General features: G+C 39.7%; 1 protein-coding gene across 2 annotated transcripts; it reads left to right on the top strand.

Moving 5' to 3' along the window:
- The first annotated feature begins 53 nt into the window (after positions 1 to 53).
- efnb2a (ephrin-B2a) lies at positions 54 to 19,346 on the top strand. Of its 2 annotated transcripts, XR_013798470.1 has the most exons (6): positions 54 to 901; positions 6,972 to 7,255; positions 13,291 to 13,383; positions 13,816 to 13,923; positions 15,341 to 18,441; positions 18,581 to 19,346. XR_013798470.1 is itself a non-coding variant. In XM_079619895.1 (5 exons), the coding sequence occupies exons 1-5, from the start codon at positions 789 to 791 to the stop codon at positions 15,742 to 15,744; spliced, it is 1,002 nt and encodes a 333-aa protein (XP_079476021.1). In that variant the 5' UTR covers positions 54 to 788; the 3' UTR covers positions 15,745 to 19,346. The 2 variants fall into 2 exon arrangements, 1 of the variants encoding a protein (XP_079476021.1); XM_079619895.1 differs by having other exon boundaries at positions 15,341 to 19,346.
- Positions 19,347 to 23,525: the final 4,179 nt, after the last annotated feature.

Here is a 23,525-nt window from a genome sequence, read left to right as displayed (position 1 = left end):
GGAGTCAGCGAAAAACTCGCTCTGACAAATATTCCGTGTTGTGGACGCTAGCTGCTACTTGCAGTACAGAATCGCGCAGAGAACGGAGCAGTCCCGCAATTCACGCGCACAGCATTTCAATCCGGACCTGCAGGGTTCGAGCCGCAGCTGTTCTCTGCTACTGTGCGGGTTCCACGGCGACCCATGAGAACTTTCATTTGACTTCATCCTTTCATTTTATTTTTATTTTCAACCATTAGTCATTCTTATTATTGTTATTTTTGCTTCATCAAACAGGCTACAATTATTTCATTCTTGCCTTAATCATTTTGGGAACTCCGGTGGTTTTTCCCCTCGTTTGCCTGAACGGAATACCTCGTATTTGGAATTGGTACCTGCTTGGCTTGTTATCCACACTCCGGGGGGATTAACTTCCATGTCTCCACGGACATCCAGCACTACGGCGGCGACGACACGGGTCGCCTTCCTGTGAGGAATGTACGTGCTCCCCACCGCCGGTTGATCGGAGAGTGCTCCACTTCGTATTTTTCACCGAATGAGAAACTGCCCACTGTCCACGGTGCTGCTTTATCTCATCTCGAGCAGGACTAATAGAGGAGTAGCTCTTCCCAACGGGATGGTTCACTTCTAACCGGGCTCAAATTCAGCATTTTTTTTTACTTTTCTCCTGGAGCGGGGATATTGAGTTTGGATTGTCACAAGCAGCACTCCACAAGACGCTTTCTTTTTTTTTTCGAATTAGAAATTCCCGCGGAAACGGAATTTGACCGTAACGGTCTTAACGGACCATGGGCGACTCTCTGTGGAGATATTACTTTGGAGTTTTATTCATCGCGTGCAAGGTGAACCTGTCCCGCGCGCTCATCCTGGACTCCATATATTGGAACACCACGAATACCAAGTAAGTGCGCGAGGCGGTAGAGCTCCGTCAGTCACATCTAACCCTCTCTCACTGCCTTAGAGCAACACTCTGAAAGTGGGTGATGTCGGTAAAATAAAAAAATACACTTAAGGAGGATAAATGCCACCGCACGGTGTTAACGCGTTCATCCATTACTGTAAAATGAACATTAATAGCAGGTGATGTGGATCATCGAGCAGAGGGGAGTGACGCGTTGTTGTTTCCACTCACAGGGGTTTAGTACATTAATATAAGAAAAATAGTATTGTTTCACAGTAATTACTAGTTCCTGGTGCTAACTTGTAAATTTGAGGGAGAACGGAAGAAAAATATATATTTTTGAATGGCCCCACAGGACCTCAGGTCATAACTCAGAGAGCATTTTTAACCACAGTGGTGTGAGTTATTTCATAACAAGAAATTATTTAGACAAAAACAATTAAAGGAAATAGTAGGAGTGGTATTTCATGTTTATAAAGACAAATATGAAACGTTCATTGTTGGCTACACATGTTGGTTAAGTTACATTTCCAACCGAGGCATATTTTTTATTGACGGCGTAGGCCCAAAGTCCTTTAACATTGCCTCAGAAAATGTTTGTGTAATTCTCACCATCACAATCCTATAGAAAATCAGGCATCCAAGCAGTTTTTTTATTCATTTTTATTTAGCAAATGTTCCTTTTTCGTGGTTTTCATGATTTCTCCTAGTCATGGTTTAGGCTACCTATATGCCACCTTTGGTTTATTCTAGTTTTTAGGCGTGATGAATAAGTCTATCAATCTAATTGCGTGTACAATTTTCTAAAAAGCTCTGATTCATCTCTGAATTAACAATTTTTTTTCTGAAATGTAAAAGTAGTCGCATTCAAATGAGGCATGTTTTTTCCCCTCATTGACTGCTAAGTCAGTCGTGGAAATGTCAAGACGAGCACACGCACAGCACATCGGCGCTGAATCATGCATTAAAACATCGAAACATCAAGTACGGCTGAAATCCGGAGGGGTCTCGAGCGCCGCGCGGGAGTCTCGAGCGCTTCTTGGAGAAACTCCACGCTCTTTTAATAATTCAACTTTCGCTCTTGGCCCGTTTTTTTAAATAGAAAAAGACTCCTCTCTTTTACCCCCTGCATGTATGGGGCAAGGGGCAAGAAGGATAAACCGAATAACAGGTGCCCTGTGTTGATAATCACGGTCTTTATTACAAACAGTAACGTAATAGAGCGGCTGTCTTTAGTCCTCTAGCGGTGTCGCAAGTGTCCTTAAGTACGTTAATTAATAAGAGTGTAATTGATCTAAAAGGCTTTGCTCTGCACAGGATGAGCAGCGATTGCATTGTTGAGAGGATCCTCGGATCTTCTTACAGATCCTATCTATCTATCTATCTATCTATCTATCTATCTATCTATCTATCTATCTATCTATCTATCTAATTATTGTTTCGTCTAAAATAAATGATCTTGAGAGGGAAACACGTTGGTGTGGGTGCATGATGAAGGAATAGGCGACTGTGTGTTGCTGTATTTGTAGGAAACTGCCGTGAGGGGATGAAGAAGATGACGTGTTGCATTGAGAGATTCAATTTTGCTGAATGTGCTCATGATTGGCCCACTCTACTTACTTTTACATTACTTCTATATACGACCCTCTTTTATACTTTTATTTTTTTATAAAATACTCTATAGGGAACTTTAACAGTTAAAATTAATCATGTTTCAACCATATTTTTAATTGATGTGGATAAGTGATGGAAATGTCGTAAACATATAGGCTAGTGAATATACATTTTTATAACTTACAGTGTTTTAAAATCTGTATATTTCACAGATTATTGCACTATGTCCTATTGTAGAGTAAAATGTAATTAATTCAAAGATTTGTAGGCTACAATATTTTTCAAAAATCTAATTATGAACGATCATGGCAATTCTGTGGTGAAAAGTATTTTAGATTCCTGTTATAGAGCTATGTAAGCTTGTTCATTACATTTCACATTAGTGTTCAAAGTTTATGGGTGATTACATATCAAGTAATCGTATGTAATTATATTATGGAATAGTTTGTAATTGTAATTACAAAATTATTTAAATTCGTTATATTTGTACATTAACTTGACACTGAATGTGAAGTGTCACTATCGTGTTGTTATCTATTGTGACATCTTCATTGATGTAGACCCCGAGTGACCATGAATTGACTACGGCATGTCTCTATTGTGTTTCACTGTAAATATGCAGGCCTCATTCTCCCAGGCAAGCTGGCGTTCCATGGAATTGCTCACTGCACACATTCCTGCCGTTCCGTTGGGATAGTTCAATGTATAGTTCTTTGTAGCGCAGGACTAAAGGGTGATGGCACTAATAGCATTGTTAGCATTGGTATTTTTACCACCAGACAAGAGAAACTGCAAAACGGTCGGGCATGGCAGGAATCTTTCTTTCCTTCCTTCTTTATTTCTTTCTGCTTTCTTTCTTTCTTTTGGCAATAAAGTATTTCATGATATAAATTCATTTTTAATAATAGATGAACTAAGAACCTGACTCCCGTCTTCTATCGACTCCGATTTCATTTTAGAAACACGAATGCTCAATAAACACAAAGTAAAACTTACTGTCTGATGATTAGAGTGAAATCCCATAGGTACTAAGTTTGTGAGTACCGAACAATGCTATGGGACATGCCTTCATCTAAAGTATCAATGATGCATAATGGGAGGAGTGTGCTTAAATCTGTACTCTACTCCCTGTGGCCTTACATGAGACAACCGTCACCAACTCCCACAATACTGAATCACTGAGCTGTTTCTTTCTTTCTTCCCGTTTGCAAAAATGTGTGTCAATCTAGTGTGTACTGCTGTTTACCCCTCCACTACTTTACCTTGGATGTATCAGGCATGTAAAGACACCCCCCCCCCCCCCTCTCTCTCTCTCTCCCTCTCTTTCTTGTTCCTTCTGGTAATCCATTTTGTCGGAGGTGGAGAAACAAAAGCAGTCTGCTCTACACGTTTTCAGTCAAAGGAGGTTCCCCCTTCTCTTCATTAGGAGATTACATCGCTTAGCAGGGTTCTGACGGGGGCACATCCATGGCTTCATACACATGCAGATACAGCATGAATGAACGAGGGGCGAGTGGGCCATGAATAATAACTACCCCTCCCCCTTCTGCGTTTAGGGGTGCAAGAACTTGATGATAGACTGCTGGCGAAAGGCTGTTATGATTTAGATGCTGAGTTAATCATTTTCCATTTTGTCGTCATCATATTAGCGGATGGGAGGGATTTCTTCGCTGCTGGGAGATAGAGAAGAGAAAAGGGAAGGGAGTGAGGGAAAAGTGCGACGTCTAGTCACGCAACAAAGAATAAAAGTTGATTATTAAAATGGCATTCATGTTGCTCTGAAATGTGAAAGGAGAGCGGACTGGGTCTTTCGGGATTACGGATTGAATGGATGAGAAAACCAGGAAAGAATGAAGGGATAGGGTGACAAAGGAATAAGGCGCCTGTCTGGTTGCTTTGCCTTCTCACCCGTCGCAGGTCTCTGTTGCAAAGCATGATGGAGCGATTAAACCACGAGATGTCTGTCGATTTCTTTTGTCCCCTGCTTTCCATCCACATCTTTCTATGCCCAATGAACCTCCATATTGGTCCGATGATTGAAAGTCAAACAGCTTATGTTCCCTCCGCCCATATGCGTCCGTCGTCCTGTGTTGTTTCAGATCTTTGGGTTAAAGCGCTGTGTTCCTATTGGGGCAGGATTAGGCTACTGCTGTCTCTGTGTCACGGCTCGGCCCACACAGCTGGAGATTAACATGGGAAAAGAAAGAAAGAGGAAAGCTGATGGACAAAGATTCATATGTAAAAGCAGTATTTAAAGAAAGTGAGATTTATGAAAACATTGGTTTAAAAAAAGTATTGAACATGTTTATCAGGAACATGTGTGTTGGTTTTAGCAAATGAATCTGTATTTTGACCCCTAAGAAGTCCTTAAAAAAAGGAAATAAAAAAGCAGATGTCTTATCCTTTACTCTTTAACGCCTTTCAGCCGTCCATCCAGCCCACCTGTTTCTCAGCTTCAGTTTTATATTGTGTGTAAGTTGCCAGAGAGAGTCCTGAAGTCTTATACTCATTAGCCGCTGTTAGTAAGTTATTTTCTTTTCCTTTAATGTCTATGGCCAACTTTATTTAAATGGCTTCATTTTGTAGTGCTTTTAGAAATACTGCCAAAAATGAATATTTCAATCGGAGTTTGAGTAAATGAGTCAGTGGGAAGAAGAAAAAGAGAAAAGATAAAACAGATGCAAAAACAGAGATATATGAGGGACAAAATGTGGATCACAAATTAAATTGCGTAGAAACGTCCTCGAGTGGCACGGCCATGTCTTCTTGGATGTACTGCACATGTCTTGACTGTTCGCTCTTACACACACGCGCGCCTTTTCCGACTTAATGGCTTCTCTGTGTGCAGCTGCAGTCTTGTTAACAGAATGAGCGGTCTGTGTTAAACGTGTGCAAACCCTTATTCTGTCATCCTTTTCTTTTTCACATTCACATGTCCCAGAATATTTATGACCACTGGGAGAATCAGCAAGGCTAAGGTTGGGGGGTTAAAGTGTGTCTTTTAGACAAGGATTAAAGCCATTTACAAACATGAGTGTGACCTCTGGCTTTATTTGTTCAACTACCCCCCACTTTTACAATCGCTCCCTCAAAACTAAAACTAGAATGTTTTAGCAGCAGCTCCTGTAAAACACAGACAAGTAAAACACCCTTTTAATAGCAGAATGTGTGTGTATGGGCTGCGGGGTGACCTTGTATACCCTGTGGTTTAGGATAATGACTGTGGGCTGCAAGATGTCTATCGCATCTAGCATGCTGCATTTGGCCTATATCTCTCCATATTCACAGCTCAACTGTGCTTGTTTGCCCATTAAATGCAATAAAATAGAAGTTAATAGAATTAGCATGTGGGATATTAATGTACACTCTTTAAATGTTCTTTATTGTCATCGATTTGTTTTATGAAAGAACCATTAACATCCATGGACTGTTCTTCAGATTATTAAAATACTTTATACTAAAAAAAAACTGTTCACTGAACCCAGAATGGTTTTCCTATGGCATCACTGTGAAAAGAGTGGAAAAAGATACTGTCAAAAATGTTTAGCAATTTCCTTTTGGGAAAACAGTGCTGTGTGTGTGTGTGTGTGTGTGTGTGTGTGTGTGTGTGTGTGTGTGTGTGCGTGTGTGTAAACTTTTGAGGTGTGAACATGTTTTACTTGGGGAATTTATGAGTCTCGCCCTATTCTTTTGAACGATCCCAATGCAAATATTCAAACACACCACGAACATTTGCGAGCTAACTGTTCTTGGCTTTTTAAATAAGCTAGCGTTGAGATAAGACATGAGCGAGATAGCAATCCAGTGTTCGGCTCGAGAGGATTTGCGTGGCTAGATCTGTCGTACAGATAGTCCTGACAGCTACGCCGTTGCACGTCTAACACACGCACACAGTTTTCCCAGCTACTCCTGCTTTAGTCCCTTGAGGCGGATGGCTGGGAGCAGTCGCCTGATGCGAGCTGCTGCACTTTTTCCTCCTTATTTCTCATGACATCATTTTCTTTTTACAGCGCTGCTGTTTGAGCACTTGGCATCAGAGAGACTATTTACCTTTATTCTTAAGTATGAGCCATGAGTCAACACCTTTGTCTGTTTCTAGCTGCTCCATTCTCTTTTCCGGTTTCTCATAAAGAAACTTAAAAACACTCAAGCATGCAGTTTAAGATCGTCTCAGTCTCCTACGTTTTTATGATCCAGCAAGTTTTTCAGAACCTGTTTTTTATCCTTTATAGTCACTGCTAAATAATTGATCACCCTTCTTTTAATTATTGATCAACACCATGCTTCATGATCCAGCATATTTTTGATCCTGAGAACAGTGTGAATATGATTTATCATCTGTGGTGTGTCTCACTCTCTCTCTCTCTCTCTCTCTCTCTCTCTCTCTCTCTCTCTCTCTCTCTCTCTCTCTCTCTCTCTCTCTCTCTCTCTCTCTCTCTCTCTCTTTTTCTCAAAGGTTCGTGCCTGGACAGGGTCTGGTGCTGTATCCACAGATCGGGGATAAGATGGACATAGTTTGCCCACGCGTGGAGGGTGGTTCAATGGAAGGAGTGGAGTATTATAAACTCTATATGGTTCCTCTGGAACAGCTAAAGTCCTGTCAGGTCACAAAGGCAGACACGCCTCTACTCAACTGCGTCAAACCGGACCAGGACGTTAAATTCACCCTCAAATTCCAGGAGTTCAGTCCAAACCTTTGGGGCCTGGAGTTCTTCAGGGGGAAAGACTACTATATTATCTGTGAGTATGATGGCGGTTATATCTGTATTCTGTACACCACCATTGCCGCACCGTTCTGGCCAATTACATTTGCTTGGATTTGTTTATGTGGTTTTGAGTATCGGGAAATGTTGACATTGCCGCGTGAACTACATTAGTTATGTTTTAGTGAGTCGTGGTGCAAATAATTACACGTTTTTATCACATTTGCTAGAGTTTGTTTACATCGGTTGAAATGGTTGTTAGTTCCAGAGCTACAGAGACGCCAAGTTTCTGTTTGTGAGTGGCATTTTACCATGAATGCGTACGTACAAATGACTTCTCCTATTTGCCTTGTATCGTTTTGCATGTGGGTTGAATTTTCACATTTGCGAGAACAATAACTGTTCACCTGGCCACAACACACTAACTTCAGCTGTAAAAACAGTGGGTGAGGTGGAAGAGGAGCACAGGGATCTAGCAAATGGAATAAGGCACACACACACAAACAGAGACCGCTTTGATACACAGCGTCAAACACATTGCCCAGACCTGAGCCGCTCTCTCGCAATGAGAGTTCACTTCCAGCTTAAGGAGAAAATCCAATTTTGCAGTTCTGGGAAAATTGGCTCCTCCTTTATTTTGTTTTCTCTCAGTTTCTCTTAAGCAACTCTAATTTGTGGAGGGAAAAGTGAAAAGGAGAAAAAGGAAGTGGAGAAAGAGAAATTAGTTAATTTTGCTGCATTGTAGATGATAATTGCCCTGGTGTACACAGCTGTGTGTGTGTGTGTGTGTGTGTGTGTGTGTGTGTGTGTGTGTGTGTGTGTGTGTGTGTGTGTGTGTGTGTGTGTGTGTGTGTGTGTGTGTGTGTGTGTAGTTGTGAAGCGCAGAGACGTATAGCTGCTCTGTGTGGTTGGGGGGTTTATTCGATAAGTCATTAATTAAAAAGTTTAATCCTAATAGCTCAGTTTAATCACTATGTCTTTATCAATTGGATCTGCTCAGAAACCAATCAGATGATTTCAGCCCCTTATAAATGTGTTCAGCAAGCCAAACTCTCTCTCTCTCTCTCTCTCTCTCTCTCTCTCTCTCTCTCTCTCTCTCTCTCTCTCTCTCTCTCTCTCTCTCTCTCTCTCTCTCTCTCTCTCTCTCTCTCTCTCTCCATGCGTGTGTGTGTTGCGCGCAGGTCTCGACAATGGATTTTTTTATTTAGGCCAGTAGTTTAGATTTTTACTTGGCTGACAACATAATCACATAAATATGCTAACCATCTATCTTTGAACAATATATTTGATTGTGTTAAAATGTTAAAGATTTTATTCACACACAGTATATTAATGTAAAAAGTTTGGGGTCAGTAGGTTTTAAAGAAATGAAATACATGTAGGTCTATTCAGCAAGAACACATTAGATTGATAAAAAAATGACAGTAAATACTTTTACATTGGTATTAAAATATTAATCATTAATATGAATTTAAAAAATAAAATAAAAACATAGGCTAGGTTCTTTTGAACTTTCTATTCCTCAAATCCTGAAATGGAGCATTGTTTCAAAAACAAAAACAGTTTTCAAAATTGATAATAATAAGAAATGTTTCACGCCAAATCAGCATATTATATAGATGATTTCTGAAGGATCATGTGACTGAAGACTGGAGTAATGATGCTGACAATTCAGCTTTACCATCACAGGAATAAATTAGCCTACATTTTAAAATGCATTAAAATAGAAAAGTTATGTTAATTTAAATTATAATCATATTCCACATTGTAACTATTTTTCTGTATTTTTTTTTTTTATCAAATAAATGCAGCCTTGGTGAGATTAAGATACTTTATAAAAAAAAATCTGTAACACTTTACAATAAGGATTCATTAGTTAACATTAGTTAACTAATTTAGGTATGAACTAAGAATGAACATTATTCAACAACATTTATTGATCTTAGTTAATGCTAATTTCAACATTTACTAATACATTATTAAAATCAAATTTGTATTTGTTAACATTGGTTAATGCACTGTGAACTAACATAAACTAACAATGAATGACTGTATTTTTATTAACTAACTGTAACACTTTTTTTTACAGTGTCATTGTTACATGTTACATGTAGTTACTGTAGTAATAACTATAAATGATGCATAATCACATGCAACTAACCCTAAACCAAACCTTAATTCTAACACTATAGTAAGTACATGTAGTTACTTAATATAACTCATTACTTAAATGTATAATTACAGTGTAACAAAGACACCTTAAAATAAAGTGTAACCTAACTAACATTAACAAAGATGAATAAATACCGTAACAAATGTATTGCTCATTGTTAGTTTATGTTAATTAATAAATTAACTAATGTTTATAAATGGGACCTTATTGTAAAGTGTAACCAAACATTCTTCTACATCATGACTGACGTACAGTATGTATATAATAAACACACTTTTGCTGGTTCTATATTTGTACATGATAAAAACGTGCAGTCGGTCAGCTGGTATAAAACTCACCCACACTGACCCCAGGTCATCGTACATTTGTAATGCTTTATTGTTGAGCCCTTATGTGTGTGTTTGTGTGTGCTGACCAAACTTTAAAATGGCTCTTCTATTGTTCATATGCAGCCTGATGCTGATGACTCTGATATGATTGTGTGTGTGTGAGTGTGTGAACATGAGCTTGATGTGATCTGGTCTGACAGATTGCCCTCGAGCTGGGAGCAAAAAGAGAGATACATGATCTAAATATGGCGAGAGAGAGAGAGAGAGGAGAGCAGGAATGTTTCATAAAAAAAGATCTGCAGAAAGATGTGATAACTGATTGCAGAGACAAACTACATCTAGGCCTATATAAATCATAAAGGTGCACTCAGTAATTTTGTCCCGAAATAATAGAATAATAGTTCATTAGTAACCAAAAATCTAGTGCATAAAAAATCTGATTGCAATTTGCGTTGGAGGTTTCGTCTGCAGTTTTAATTACTGTTTCATCCGTTTCAATTACAGAGTCTGTGAGTGGTTATTCTTGAAATGGATCTATTGTGCCAATCTAATACAACAGCAAGAAAGTTTAATGTGTCCTGCGATTGGCAGAAACACTCGGCACGGCAGGTATTTGACTTGCAGGTTACGGGCCAGAAACGGAGGGAAAGAATTCTCTGAATTTGTTTTCAGACTTCCCCATACTGAACGATGCCCTTAGCAGCGAGTTATGTAGCATTGCCTGAGGGAGAGTATGTCAACAGACACCACCGATGATGAGCATTTATTACTGATGAGTGTTAAGTGATTTATAACATTAAATAATATATTGAGTTCAAATTATTTTCCAGTGCATTCTATTTTTAACCTACATTTTCCACTTTTTGTTTCATGTTTTATTCCTATGTACTTCAGTGTTGTCATTTCTGTACTTTATACGCTTTGGGAATATTATAAACGTTAACAATCATACCAATAAAGCATTGTTGACTTTGCGAGAGTGAGACATAAAGCGGGAGACATGTTGTTTGGCTTTATTCAAAGGCAGTGAGGGCTTTTCGAGGTGCCGTGCCATATCTTATTAGAGTAGATGTGCAATGTTTGGGTGTGTGTATTGTTGTGTGTCAGCTCTCATTATTGGCCTGAGTGCTGTTCACCATTCTGTGACCCTGACGCCATGTTGATCAGGGCAAACTCTGCAACAACAGCTTCAGCTCATCACAACTCACAGATTTGAGTAGCTGTATTGCTAAAGCATTACACAAAATAAAAAATTTAAATAATTGGATAATTATTATTTGGTTTAAAATAATTATATGTTTGATACTACCCAAATAATGTGTCAGTGTCAGTTTCTGGTCCTGTCCCACTGGTTGCCCTTTTGTCATGGCAGGACTTTACATACCTCGCAGCCTGTTTGAGCTTGATAGGGTTTCACCGAGCAGGTTTGAGTGTCAGTATCGGGTTTTTTGTGTCTACCTTCAGCACACAGATACATTTATCTAGTTTGAGACATAACCTAGACTCCACTAAGTCGTTTTGGTCACACTTTAGTTTAGGGTCCAAATCTCACTATTAACTAACTATTATGACTTTTGCCCCAATAAACTACTAATTACTGCTTATTAATAGTTAGTTGTAGTTGTTACGTTTAGGTATTGGGTAGGATTAAGGGATGTAGAATATGGTCATGCAGAATAAGGCAATAATATGTACAGCATGATAATAAGCAACTAGTTAATAGTGAGAATTGGACCCTAAGCTAAAGTTTTAGTTTTTTTTATATAAGACTATATACTGCAGATGAAACCAAACCCAAATCCTACTGCTAAAATAAAACCATTTCAGCTTTAGAATACAATTAATTTATTACCAGATTTAGTCATGAATCTTTTTTGTTTTTAACTGAGGATGCCCTCAAAGGGAGTTTTTTGTCATGAACACTTTTCATTGACCTCTATTGTTTTTAGACTGCTTTTTTCAATTAAATTATTAAGCTATTTATTAAACCTGTTTTCCTAGTTTAAGTTAAGCTGAAATTAGACATGTTTTGCATGCATGCATAGGACAATATGCACCTGTGTGAGTGGCCTCTTTTGGTTACAACTCACCTATGAAGAAGTGCTTCAGGATTATCTCTGTATCCTAATCAACTTTCAAACAGTCACTGAAACTAAAACTAAATGACATGTGACGGTGAATATACTGTTGACCTGTAATGTGAGATCATCATGTGATTATTGTTTAGTGATGTGTTTGCGTGTGCATGTGTGTTGGCTCATTTGCCAGATTTATGAAAGGAACGCAAGCTTTTAAGGAGCTTTACATGCAATGAGCTTGTGTTCTTCTCAAAAAAAAAGCCACAGGTCAAAGAACTTACAGAGAGAGATGGTTATCATGCTGCAAGTCCTTACAAACAGACAAAGAAGAAGTAGAATCAGAGAACAGAAAGATCTGTCACATGGCGCACACATAAACTCACTTGCACTCCATACGCTTCATCAAAGTGGCAGCATTGGGGGAAAAAAGTGATGATGGGGGACAGGCGCCTCATAGACTCCAACATCACCGCCCTCCCCTGTCTCACCCTCTCTCTTTTTCTCTGAATGCAGGCCACATTGTTCTGGACGCTGACCAGACATTAAGCCCTTGGCAGCTCGTTAGCTCTGTGTTACTGACCCAATAGACCGCAAGCCTGCTGGGCGCGGACACACACACATTACACACACACACGCACGGCATAGCTGCATTGTTCGGTTAAAAGCCCACATGGGACACGTGGGACCAGTGGCCAGAATACTGCTGTTAGTTTGTTTAGTGGCAGATAATGACGTCAAATATGGCTTAATTCAGTTCAAATTTATTTAAATTCTGCTTATTTTAATTGTGAAATTAAATTTGTTGCATGCACATCAAATTGCATAAAGAAAACAAAAGAAAATAGTTTTCATCACTTTACTTTGTTTTTAAGGGCAGTCCAACATCTGCTTAAAAAATGGAGGAACGTTATTATTATTATTTAATCTATTTTGTTCTCACTCACTTAGTTGTTTCTGGACAAACATCTGCTGTGGCTGAAGCGTTACGCGCTCTTAAACACGCTCCAAACCTCACATTCATTAATAGCACTCTCTCTCCGTGCCGCTAAATTATTAACAACCGCTCCTGGTGCTAGAGGCCTTTGCCTCGCTGGTGAACAAAATCAGCTTTTTATTATTCCTTTAATCCTTCTTATTTCCTATTGAATTGTTAAAGAGCAATGCCGCACTTTCAGCGGGGGCCCTGACCATTTCATCTTTCACCATCAAAACAAACACAATTTTGCCCTGTACTTAAACATCTAATTCAAAAATGGCACAGTTAGGCTGCTAAAAGTTTAGATTCATGATTTATGAAGGTTCTGCTCAGAGACTTGACTGTTTTATAAAGCTGCATGAATATTCATTAGTTATGTTAATGTTGCAGTTACATCATGTAGATAGCTTGTACCATTTTTGATCAATCTCAATGTATTCGCAATTTGGCATATATAATAGCAACGCATGTTGATAGTATGTTGCTAAAGCTCTTGTTTTTGTCGTCATCTTTCAGCTACATCTAATGGAACGATGGAAGGGCTGGATAATCAGGAAGGAGGGGTGTGTAAAACCAAGTCGATGAAAATCATCATGAAGGTTGGACAAAGTGAGTAATCTTTCCATTGCCGTGTGTATGTGGGTGTGTAATAATTGTTTTACTGTGGGCACAAGGGTGTAAAACAATAGCAAAGCCCTTCGAACCTGCTGCAGACCTTGCACTGTAATTAATGACAGTGTTAATGAATTCATAAATAACCTCACCAGTGACATCCGTTGTAATTACCATAGGCCACACCCAACAACACAAGCAACTGAATTTCTCGCCTTCTCACAAACATACAGACACATGCTGAAGGTCACTAGATTAATCTTGGCTGCTTGTTTTTTAATGACACACACACACATTCACTCTCATGGCCGCTATCAGTCACAAATGCACACTTTTATTACGCTGAGCAGTGTGAAAGTAATAGCTCTCCACATGAAAATGCATACATATATCAGAGTGATGAATGTGTTTCTTATCTATGTTTTGCAGACCCCTCCGATCCCCTTTCCCCCAAAGAATACCCCACCAGTTACCCTCCCAAAAACACAGACACAGGGGGCAAGGACACCAAATCGAATGAAGTACTTGACAAGCCAGGTACGTCACACACTTTATCACCTTACACACCTGTAAGGGGACGCTCACTTATTCATCATTCTCTCTGCGTTTTCATCCCTTTTCTGCTGAGCAAGTGCCAGCCCTCTGTCACAACGGCATGCACACTGATTCGTTCTCATAAAATCCTTCTGACAAGCAAATTGTTAATGTGACAGAGCAAGATGGACGTTCTGGAACACATTCATTTGTAGAATTCAGCTTCTTTCCCTCCGCTTAGAAGCATATGGACATCAAAGTCATTTGAGTGGAGTGTCTTAGGCTGTTTTACAAGTGGATTATTGTACCTGAGTGTGAGTGTTAGCAGCTCATCTGTTCAGCCAGCCTCAGGCCACCCCAGACAAACTCACTGGAGACCAAAGCCGTGCGAGGTCACTGTCCACTGCACTTCTTAATAAAAATGATCTTTCTTTTCTATACTGCACTAATACACTTCTACTCAAGCTTTCTACTCTGGTTTTAAATTTGTTTTCACGGCACTGCTAATACCGTCGGCTCTTTTATGATCAATCACTTGTGTTTTCGCTCCTTTGGAAGTTGCTTTGGATTAAAGCATCTAAAAAATAAATACATGTTAATTTATTTCACCACACATAAAAGACATTTTATTTTGTGTCAAGGCATCTTTTTAATTGCTTATGAGTGTGCCACTTCCTCTCTTGTCTAAAGTCCCATTCACACCAAGAACGATAATTATTCAAATAACTATAAAGATAACTATATTTGCGTCCACACCGACCGAAATAACGTTCTGTTTATAAGCGTGTGCTGCAGTTATGTCGCTTGCCACTTTAAAAGCTCAAGCTTTTTAAAGTCGGGTGGGTTCTGATTGGCTATCAATGTGCTGGAAAAAATTGTTCTAGAAAATCGTTCTTCTTTGATGTTATCATTATACACGGGTTTCTGTGCAACGTCATCACGTAGATGCGCACGCATCTAAGAGGCAGAAAGCAACAGTCTTTACGGCTATATCTAGCAGAAGCAGAGATGACGCGGAGCTGTTGTGCTGTAAACTAACCTAAATGCATAGGGTATGTCATGTTTTTATGATTCGCAAACTTAGTTGGACAATTTCATACTAGTCAACTAACTAACTTTTTACATAATGTTATATTAATATGCAAATGAAACACAAGCAAACAGATTCAACTCTGAAATTGCAGTTTATTATTGAGTCAACAAGAATTTACAAACAATGCGAAATCTACGTTAATTACAATGTTCTTTTACAGAACTCGGCATAACATATAGCGGTCTTGCCTCTTGGATGCGCGCGCATCCGGTATTGTTTGTATACAAGAAACCTGTGTATAGGACTTTCCTTTTCTCAGAATTAGAATGATTATAAAAAATTTTTTTTGTTTTTTTGCTAAGTTTACATTGTTATTTTCCCCCTTAGATGCATCTCATCATGGAGAAGACAAGGGAGATGGAAATAAATCGTCATCAGTCATCGGCTCAGAGGTCGCCCTGTTCGCCTGCATTGCTTCAGCCAGCGTCATCGTCATCATCATAATTATCATGCTGGTTTTCCTCCTGCTGAAGTATCGACGACGCCATCGCAAACACTCACCTCAGCATGCCACCACGCTGTCGCTCAGCACGCTAGCCACGCCCAAGAGGGGCGGTGGCGGCGGCAACAACAACGGCTCGGAGCCGAGCGACATCATCATCCCACTGCGGACTGCTGACAGCGTCTTCTGCCCACATTATGAGAAAGTCAGCGGCGATTACGGGCACCCAGTTTACATCGTACAGGAAATGCCGCCACAGAGCCCAGCGAACATCTATTATAAAGTGTGAAACCGGACACGCTTCTTTTGGACGTTTTAACTCTAACCCCTCACATGCCCCTCGATGAACCCCCTGTAGGCAGCATCGATGCCCAAGCTCACCCTCGTCCTGCCCCCTCTTATTTTTTGTGTTTCTTGTTTATTTTACAATAATCCTGATTATTACTCTCAGTATAGATGTTGCTGATGGTGGAGTGACGCTCCTGATTCGCTGCTCTTGCACCTGCAAAAATGAAACAAACAAATCGAAAATGACAAAATGGAAAACGGACACTCTTTCGGGGGATTGACGTGCACTATTTTGGATACTATAGTGTGTGTAGGAGGGAGCGTGTGTGAATCAAACGAGCTGGGAGAGGGGGGTTGAGGGGGTGGGGCGTGAAAAGAGAGGTCAGGAAAATGATTCTTCTCTTTTGTCTACTACATCATCTCCCTTAAAGACACAACTCATGGAGATGGAGAAGAGAAGTGACATGTCAGTATCACACAGCAAGAAATAAGAACTTGAGCTGTTTATTTAGCTTGGCCGGTTGGCTGATCCGTCGCAAAACAGGAAGTGTATGCAGCCCATTGGTCACAGCTACAGGAAGTGGATTTAACGAGGAAGCAGGAAGCTCTCCGGAGCGTACTGTTGGACATTTGAATGGACACCATCTGTTTTTGCACGTTCACTCGTACTGTTTTCATTTACGTTAGCTCTCCTCATTTACTCACCTCTACAAAATGACTCACAATGTTTACTTGAAGTCTTTTGTATGGTCATACATCGTACTTGCATTTCTTTCTGTCATTCCCAGTGAAGTCCACTTGCAGATTCATTTGGTAGAAGACTAATAGGTATCGTCATAGAGATCCTTTTGTGCTGGTTTTATGTGCCGTTTAGTAGCGTGGAAGACATACACATTTCATTTTGTAAACGTCCGCTGCCTGGGCTGGAAGAACGAGAGAGATAGAGAGGGAAGGAATGAGCGAACGTCAATATTTGGTACAGTTGCTGACTGTCCTGTTGCCTGCTGGGAAGGTGGAGGACCCACATGAACACTTTAGCAGCACTTTGAAAGCCTCATCACCTTGCCCACATGCAGTACAAACACATTCAAACAGAGAGATCGCAGGGAGCGAATCACTCAAGGCTTATTGACAAAATCTGTAATTTTTGACACAAAATGGCCGCCTTCCCCAGGCATGTGGCTGCAAAAGTTCCTGTTTTTCTAGTATTTCTGCCATCACAAACACTCTCGCTCACCAGTGGCCAGTGCAGGTTGTGGAAAAGTGGATCTGCTGCTCTACTCTTTTGCTCTAAAGCACAGGGACATCAAATTGCATCATAATTATTTAGTTTTAAATGAAACAAAATATTTAATTAGCCTTTCTTTTTGGATTTAGCTGTAGATGAAAACGGTTGGAAAAAGTTAACATAGAACTTGTTTATGATAGCATACAGACAGGTCGGCGTGAAACAGCAAGAAAATTTATAATTTATGGCGAATCTGCACATTATGCAAGCTTCGAGTTATCCTTTTCGTTAACAGATATTTCTCCATCTCAATTGTGTCGTTTTTCCATCGATCCATACACAAATAGCTGCCTTTTCACCACACAAAAAGCACATGCGCTCATGGCCAGGGTAGGGGTGGCTTTGGAAGGAGCCCTCAGGGAAAACAGCATGTTGGGTTTTAAAATAGCCGAAAGGAATGAGAGGGAAGGGCCAGAAACGGACCAAAGGAAGGGCATGTCTGACAGAGTCCTGACTAAACCAACTTCTCCGGCCTGCCTGTCTCAGTTGATGAAGCTCAGATGTGCTCTGGGTTGAAATTAGGCCCCTTAATCTGAAAGGAAAGCAGTAGACGTGGGTTAGCAAGCATACCAGATGAGAACGAGCACAGGCTAAATGTAGTAAATTGCATGAAATGGGATCTTTCAGGCTCAAATTGTGGGAGGTTTCTGGAGGGGAAAAGACACATTATAATCGATGGAGGTCACAAGTGGATTTCGGGAGGAAGTCACCGAGCAGAGGCCAGCGTATCCCATAACCCGCAGCTCCCAGTGGATTAGAACTCCTTGCGTGTGTGTTGTCATTTGTGCGAACCGCTTCGTGAGCAATGCCAGCCTGCAGACAGTTATCTTCTTTTGTTTCTTACATTGAAATTGAAGTAATTCACCAAAGGTGGACTTTGAGATTTGAAAATGTCCGCAGTCGCACATTAACTGTTCATCCATTTTGTTTTCACTTGTTCATGGAGGTTCTTGAATCTCACCGAGAAGCCAAGCCTTGTGTGATCGGAGCTTTGTGCCTCTGTAAGAGGCCACGAAATCTGCAAATATGCAATTTTTATTTATTTTTATAACAATTGAGAAAAAAAGATGATATACGTTCACCTATGGAAAGTGTTCTTAACCACTGAAAATTAAATGAAACAATACAGCATCAGAAAACACTACAACCCCGGTGTGTTATTATTATTATTACTTTTTTTTTTTTACTTTGTGCTGTAGGTTCGAGGTAAACTGTGAAACATAAACACTTAAACACACACACGCACGCACACACACACACACACACACACACACACACACACACACACACACACACATACATATTGAAGACTGAGCAGTTGTTTTAAACTAAAGAAGACAAACATACTACAAAAACTAATGTTGCTGTTCGGTTGCTGTCCCATGTGGGCTAAATATGACAATCTCCTTAGTTTCTTTGAATCCGAAGACACTGTCCCGGCAAGCTGGTTGCAAACGTTCCTGTAACATTTTAGGAGTGGTAGGACTTAACTTGTAGCGTAAGATGTTGCACCGATGTCGACGGAAGGTTTGTGAAACGCTGGGAGAAGTGTCTTCGGCCCACTGTAAAATGCCTTGCTTGTATGGTCACCCTGAGTTCACGAGACTCTAGTTTTTGCACCGTACATCTGTAGGTAAGAGGCTGTAAATACGTTATTGTTTGTATTGTATATGGATCCCCGGTTGTTACAATAGCCTTATTCTCACATTTCTAGCAAATAAAAAAAAGTTAAGAAAAAAAAAAACATGAATCACTTCAGTTAAAAGAGAGCATACTAATTTTTTTGGTAAATAACTTGTGTAAATATTGACGACGAACCCAATAAATCGTTTTTTATAAACTCTTAAGTAAGATGTTTTTGTATAGAATTGGAATTTTTTGCTATGTATTTTAGCTAGCACTCGTCAGACCCCTCCCACTCAACCCTTTTGCACTGTTCCTATGGTGATCTGGTTTAAAAATGAAAATGAGATAGAGAATTGCCAAACTGACTGCTTGCTGCATATTTGTGCCATACGTGTGTACCATAGATATTTATTTAATTAGTTCTTTGTTTTTCCTTTTTTTTTTTTTTCCTGTTGGATTCTTCTACCCAGTTTGTAAACAAGCTCAGTATTATCATTTGAGTTTTCCCCAACTTCTCAGTTTCCTGTTATCTTTCTGTTGCTATCGTTTCCCGATGGCCCATCCTTCTCTCGCAGTAAGATCTGGTCAGGACGTGCAACCTTATAAAAGTCATAGAGATGAAATGGCACACATTCCACCAGTCTGTTACAAACTGAAAATGTTTTTCAATAAAATGTTTTTCCTATGGAACTTTCAGTTCTCTTTTATGTTTATTCAATGGGGTTCGACACATTGTGTCAGGCAGAGGTCGTTTGTTTTCAATTAGACTTCACCATCTCTTTGTCTGACATTCATAATGAAAACTTGCCCAGACACATTTGAGGTTTGTTCACAAGCTGTTAACAATATTGTGGTGCAACGTTTGATCATTCTCCTCAACCATGAACATATTAAATATACAAGTTCAGAGGGCTTCATAATCTTCTCAAGAAACAATATCAGGTTAGGGCTGAGTATCGACTTGATTTCAATTCATTGGGCATATTTTAGTTGTGTAAATGTGGGAAATTATAAAATGATGAACCTGATTTCAGTTAGAAACTTTTTTTATTATTAAAATAATTGCCTTGAATCAAAACACACTGGTTAAACTATATATTTTCATTCGCTAAAGAGTCATGTGTTCATCAATCGGATGACACTGGCTGAGTATGTTTTTGGTTCACACACACACACACAAAAAACGGTTCAAAAGAGTTTGTGACCCAGACCACACCGAATAAGCGGTATACTTTTAATTAATGTGTTCATGATTTGGACTACACTTGCACAGTGTGTTTTTGAATAAATAAAACTGTTCAAAAGCGTTCATGAATCGAACCTCATTGGTTAAGCTGTATTTTTCTAATTCACTAAAAAGGATCAGATCATGAATCGGACTATATTGGCACTCACTAAAAATTTTTTTCAAAAGAGTAATTTGTTCAGGAATCGGAATACCCTAGTTAAGCTGTATAAACTGTTTAAAAGAGTTCATGATTCGAACCTCTTTGTTTAAGCTGTATACTAATAATTCACTAAAAAGGATCGTATCATGAATCATGTTTATAAATCGGACTACATTGGCACTCACTAAAAAAAAGAAAAACCTGTTCAAAAGAGTCATTTGTTCAGGAATCGGAACACTGGTTAAGCTGTATATGTTTAATTCACTACAAAGGATCGGCTCACAAGTCATGTGTTCGTGAAGCGGATGAAGCGGGATGTTACTGATTCACTAAACCAGTTGATTTGTTCATAAATCAGCCTACGCTAGTCACACAGCCAGTCATAGTGCACAGTACATGCCATTTTTTTGCAAGTTGGGACTTTCAACTTGGGTAAAAAATAAGTTTTGCCTTAGGGTTTTAGATTCAGCATTGCACCACCATTCAAAACAGTACAGGAAACACTTGCTAATAGTAAAGTATCCTCAAATGAATATCATGATTAATCAATATTTTTACCCAGCCCTAATTATTGTAGTTTTTAGTGGCAGCTGTCAAATGTCAATGCCTAGAGGAAGAGTGTGAATTTTTCCATGTCTTTTGTTGCCATTATTTAAGGCAAAGTTCATGTGTACCATCTGCGTGCTTTAGCACTTGAGGGGAAACAAAAGAGGAAGCGAGGAATTACACTGAGTGTGTTCCTTCTCTCTCCTCAAGTTTATCTGAAGATCATCGCTCAGGCTGTACAAACATTCGCTTCTTTGACTGCACGCTGAGTTTTGTCATCCTGTGCTCTTTCTTGTTTTTCCACGGTGTGAAGCAGTGGAGTATCTACATGGTGGTCTCCCTAGAGCACTTCCTTCCAGCACTCTGGAGAGCTTCTTCATCTCTCTTCTGTCTCTTTGCACATTCTTCCATATCGTTTTCCCCTTTTGAAGTGAAAAATGAATCAAAGAGGTCTTTATAAAGGGTTTTCTTACTTTTGCGAAGAATAAAGGAGCATTTTAAAGAGGTCACGAGTTTCAAGGTTCATAAATAGTCCCTCAAAATCAATGACTAAGCTTCTGGAAATCATATTTGTGTGTCACACAAACAAGATGAAACATGATTAAACGGCATCTTGATCTAGGGTGAACAACTGTATAGTTCCAGCTGTTCCTGTTAAACCACATTACACATTTGATTCATTCAGCATACCTCTGATTATATATGCCTAAATACATTTTGAGAGTTTGAAGTCCTTGGAGATCCACTCGAAAATAATTTGTCCCGATTACTTTTGAGGGAGCCTCATGTCGCAGTTGAACTCTTTGTTCCGGTGGGGAAAAATACTGAGCAAACATAAAACTGAGAGAAGGATAATAATGTTATTGTTTCAAAACTTTCTTTGTAAAGGGTTAACACTAGATACCTTCTCTCTGGGATTTGCCATTCAAGGAGTGTCTAGTTCTCTTATCACTGGATGTGTTGATAGTTCAGGACTATCAATGAAAGGCCCAGGATGGATGTGAATTGGGAAACAATGATCGTATTGTGTCAGAGAGGATCGCATCACAGTCAGCATTACTGACACCAAAACACATTTTTTGTAATATCATATGCTGTATGATTCAAGTAGAAGGCTTGTCCATGCACATAGGGCTCATGACAAAACCATTTGTCAGTGTTTACACTAAACACATGTAGACAATCTCAAAATTCCCCACTTGACAAGAGTCCTCACTGCATGAATAATCCGTTGTTTTTGACGACAAAAACTAAACAAAAACACTGAGAGAGGAATCAATGAAGCAAATCGGGATGTCCAGAATGTGGACGTCACAGTTGCTCATCTCCACACCTCGGCTTTGGGGAGCGTGGCTGTCTTTATTTATAGTCATTGGTTGCGTTTCACCTCACTCTGAATCCTGAGCCTGTTTAACCGCTATTGTGCACCTGGACATGACAACACAATACGCCCTCCACTAGAGAAGACAAATGTTGAGTGTTTTTAAGCGCGCGGCCTTGTGAGAGGTGCATTGGGTGTGTGTGTTTGGGTGTGTGTGGATCAGTATTTGCTTTCAGTAGGCTAAGTGCAGTTTCAGGTTGGCCAATGTGAAAATGATTATCTGTCACTAAAATATGCTGACACATGAATGTAAATATGACTAAATAAATACAAAACCAAAATCAATCCCACAGGATTGGAGGTACAGCCCACTATCTGTCAAATTTGTATCTTTGTGTAATTACAGTACACCATGACCTTACTGGATTAGCACTGGTGAATGCTAATGCTAATGGACATGACAAACTTCTGATATGCCCATGCAAATGCAGAATTAAAGTGCCCCTATTATGCTATTTTAAAGTTTCCTAATTTTGTTTTGGAGGTCTCCTACAACAGGTTTACATCCATCAAAGGTCCATCAACTCGTTGGGTGAATCAATCTCTCTAAATCCCTCCTTTCCACGAGCTACTCTGCTCTGATTGGACACCGGCCCAGTCTGTTACGATTAGTCGACCGCTTACAGCGCAAGCTAAACACCCATTACCATAACTGTACTTCAGCTCTGGAGGATTCCTCAGCACTCAGTGATTGTACACACTGTAAAGACAGTAACGATTACGTTGATTTTACCATATCAATCCAAGCGTGAGTCCGATGATGAAACATTGAAAGAAATACTGTAGTTATTACACCCGAACCTCCATCGCATGGTGGATGTTTGAGGTAATACAGTTTGAGGAACATTATGAGATGTTGCAACTGTAATTCCTCACCATCACCATTTACAAGTTGTTAATATTTTCGAATTTCTTAGGCTTCACTTTTGACTATTCTTGTGTAAGATTGCCTTTGTGTAACTTCTTTCCGTTATGTTATGTGCACATCATGGACACACCTAGACAAAACAAGATCTAGGCCTTGGACACACTTATACACTCACATGCAAGACACGCACATACATTTGAACATCTGACCTATCTTATTTGTTATTATATTTCTTAAAATGCCATGTATAGTAGGGGTTGATCTTTGAGTGAATGGATGGACTGGACATTGTGGATGATTCTGCTTTATCTTGTGTATAAATATGACCCTTTTTGTGTCTGCTTGATCATTCTCCCGAGATCTCGTGCTGCTGTTGCCACACATCACAGGGGTTGAGACTGGTTTCCAACTGATGACTGAGGCTGCGTTTACACTTGGCATTAACATGCGACCTGTATCCGGATGTTGTCCACATACACATTGAAAAGACAAGTGTAAACGCGTTTCTGAGCGGAATGTTATCCAATCAGCGTGTCCTGGTCCAGAGGTATCGAGGACGCATTGTAATCGGATCTCAGTGTAATGTAAACGCAATCCAGCCATCGTGTCTGCATTCACAGGTGGACGTCATATAAATCCCGGCCCAGTCTCCCCACGTGGCTGTCAGAAAATAATGGCCAGGCGC

Source organism: Phoxinus phoxinus, assembly GCF_949152265.1.
Source record: "Phoxinus phoxinus genome assembly, chromosome: 7".
Classification (NCBI taxonomy): domain Eukaryota; kingdom Metazoa; phylum Chordata; class Actinopteri; order Cypriniformes; family Leuciscidae; genus Phoxinus; species Phoxinus phoxinus.
The sequence above is the reverse complement of the archived record's forward strand: the minus strand, read 5'-3'. Positions and strand labels throughout refer to the sequence as shown.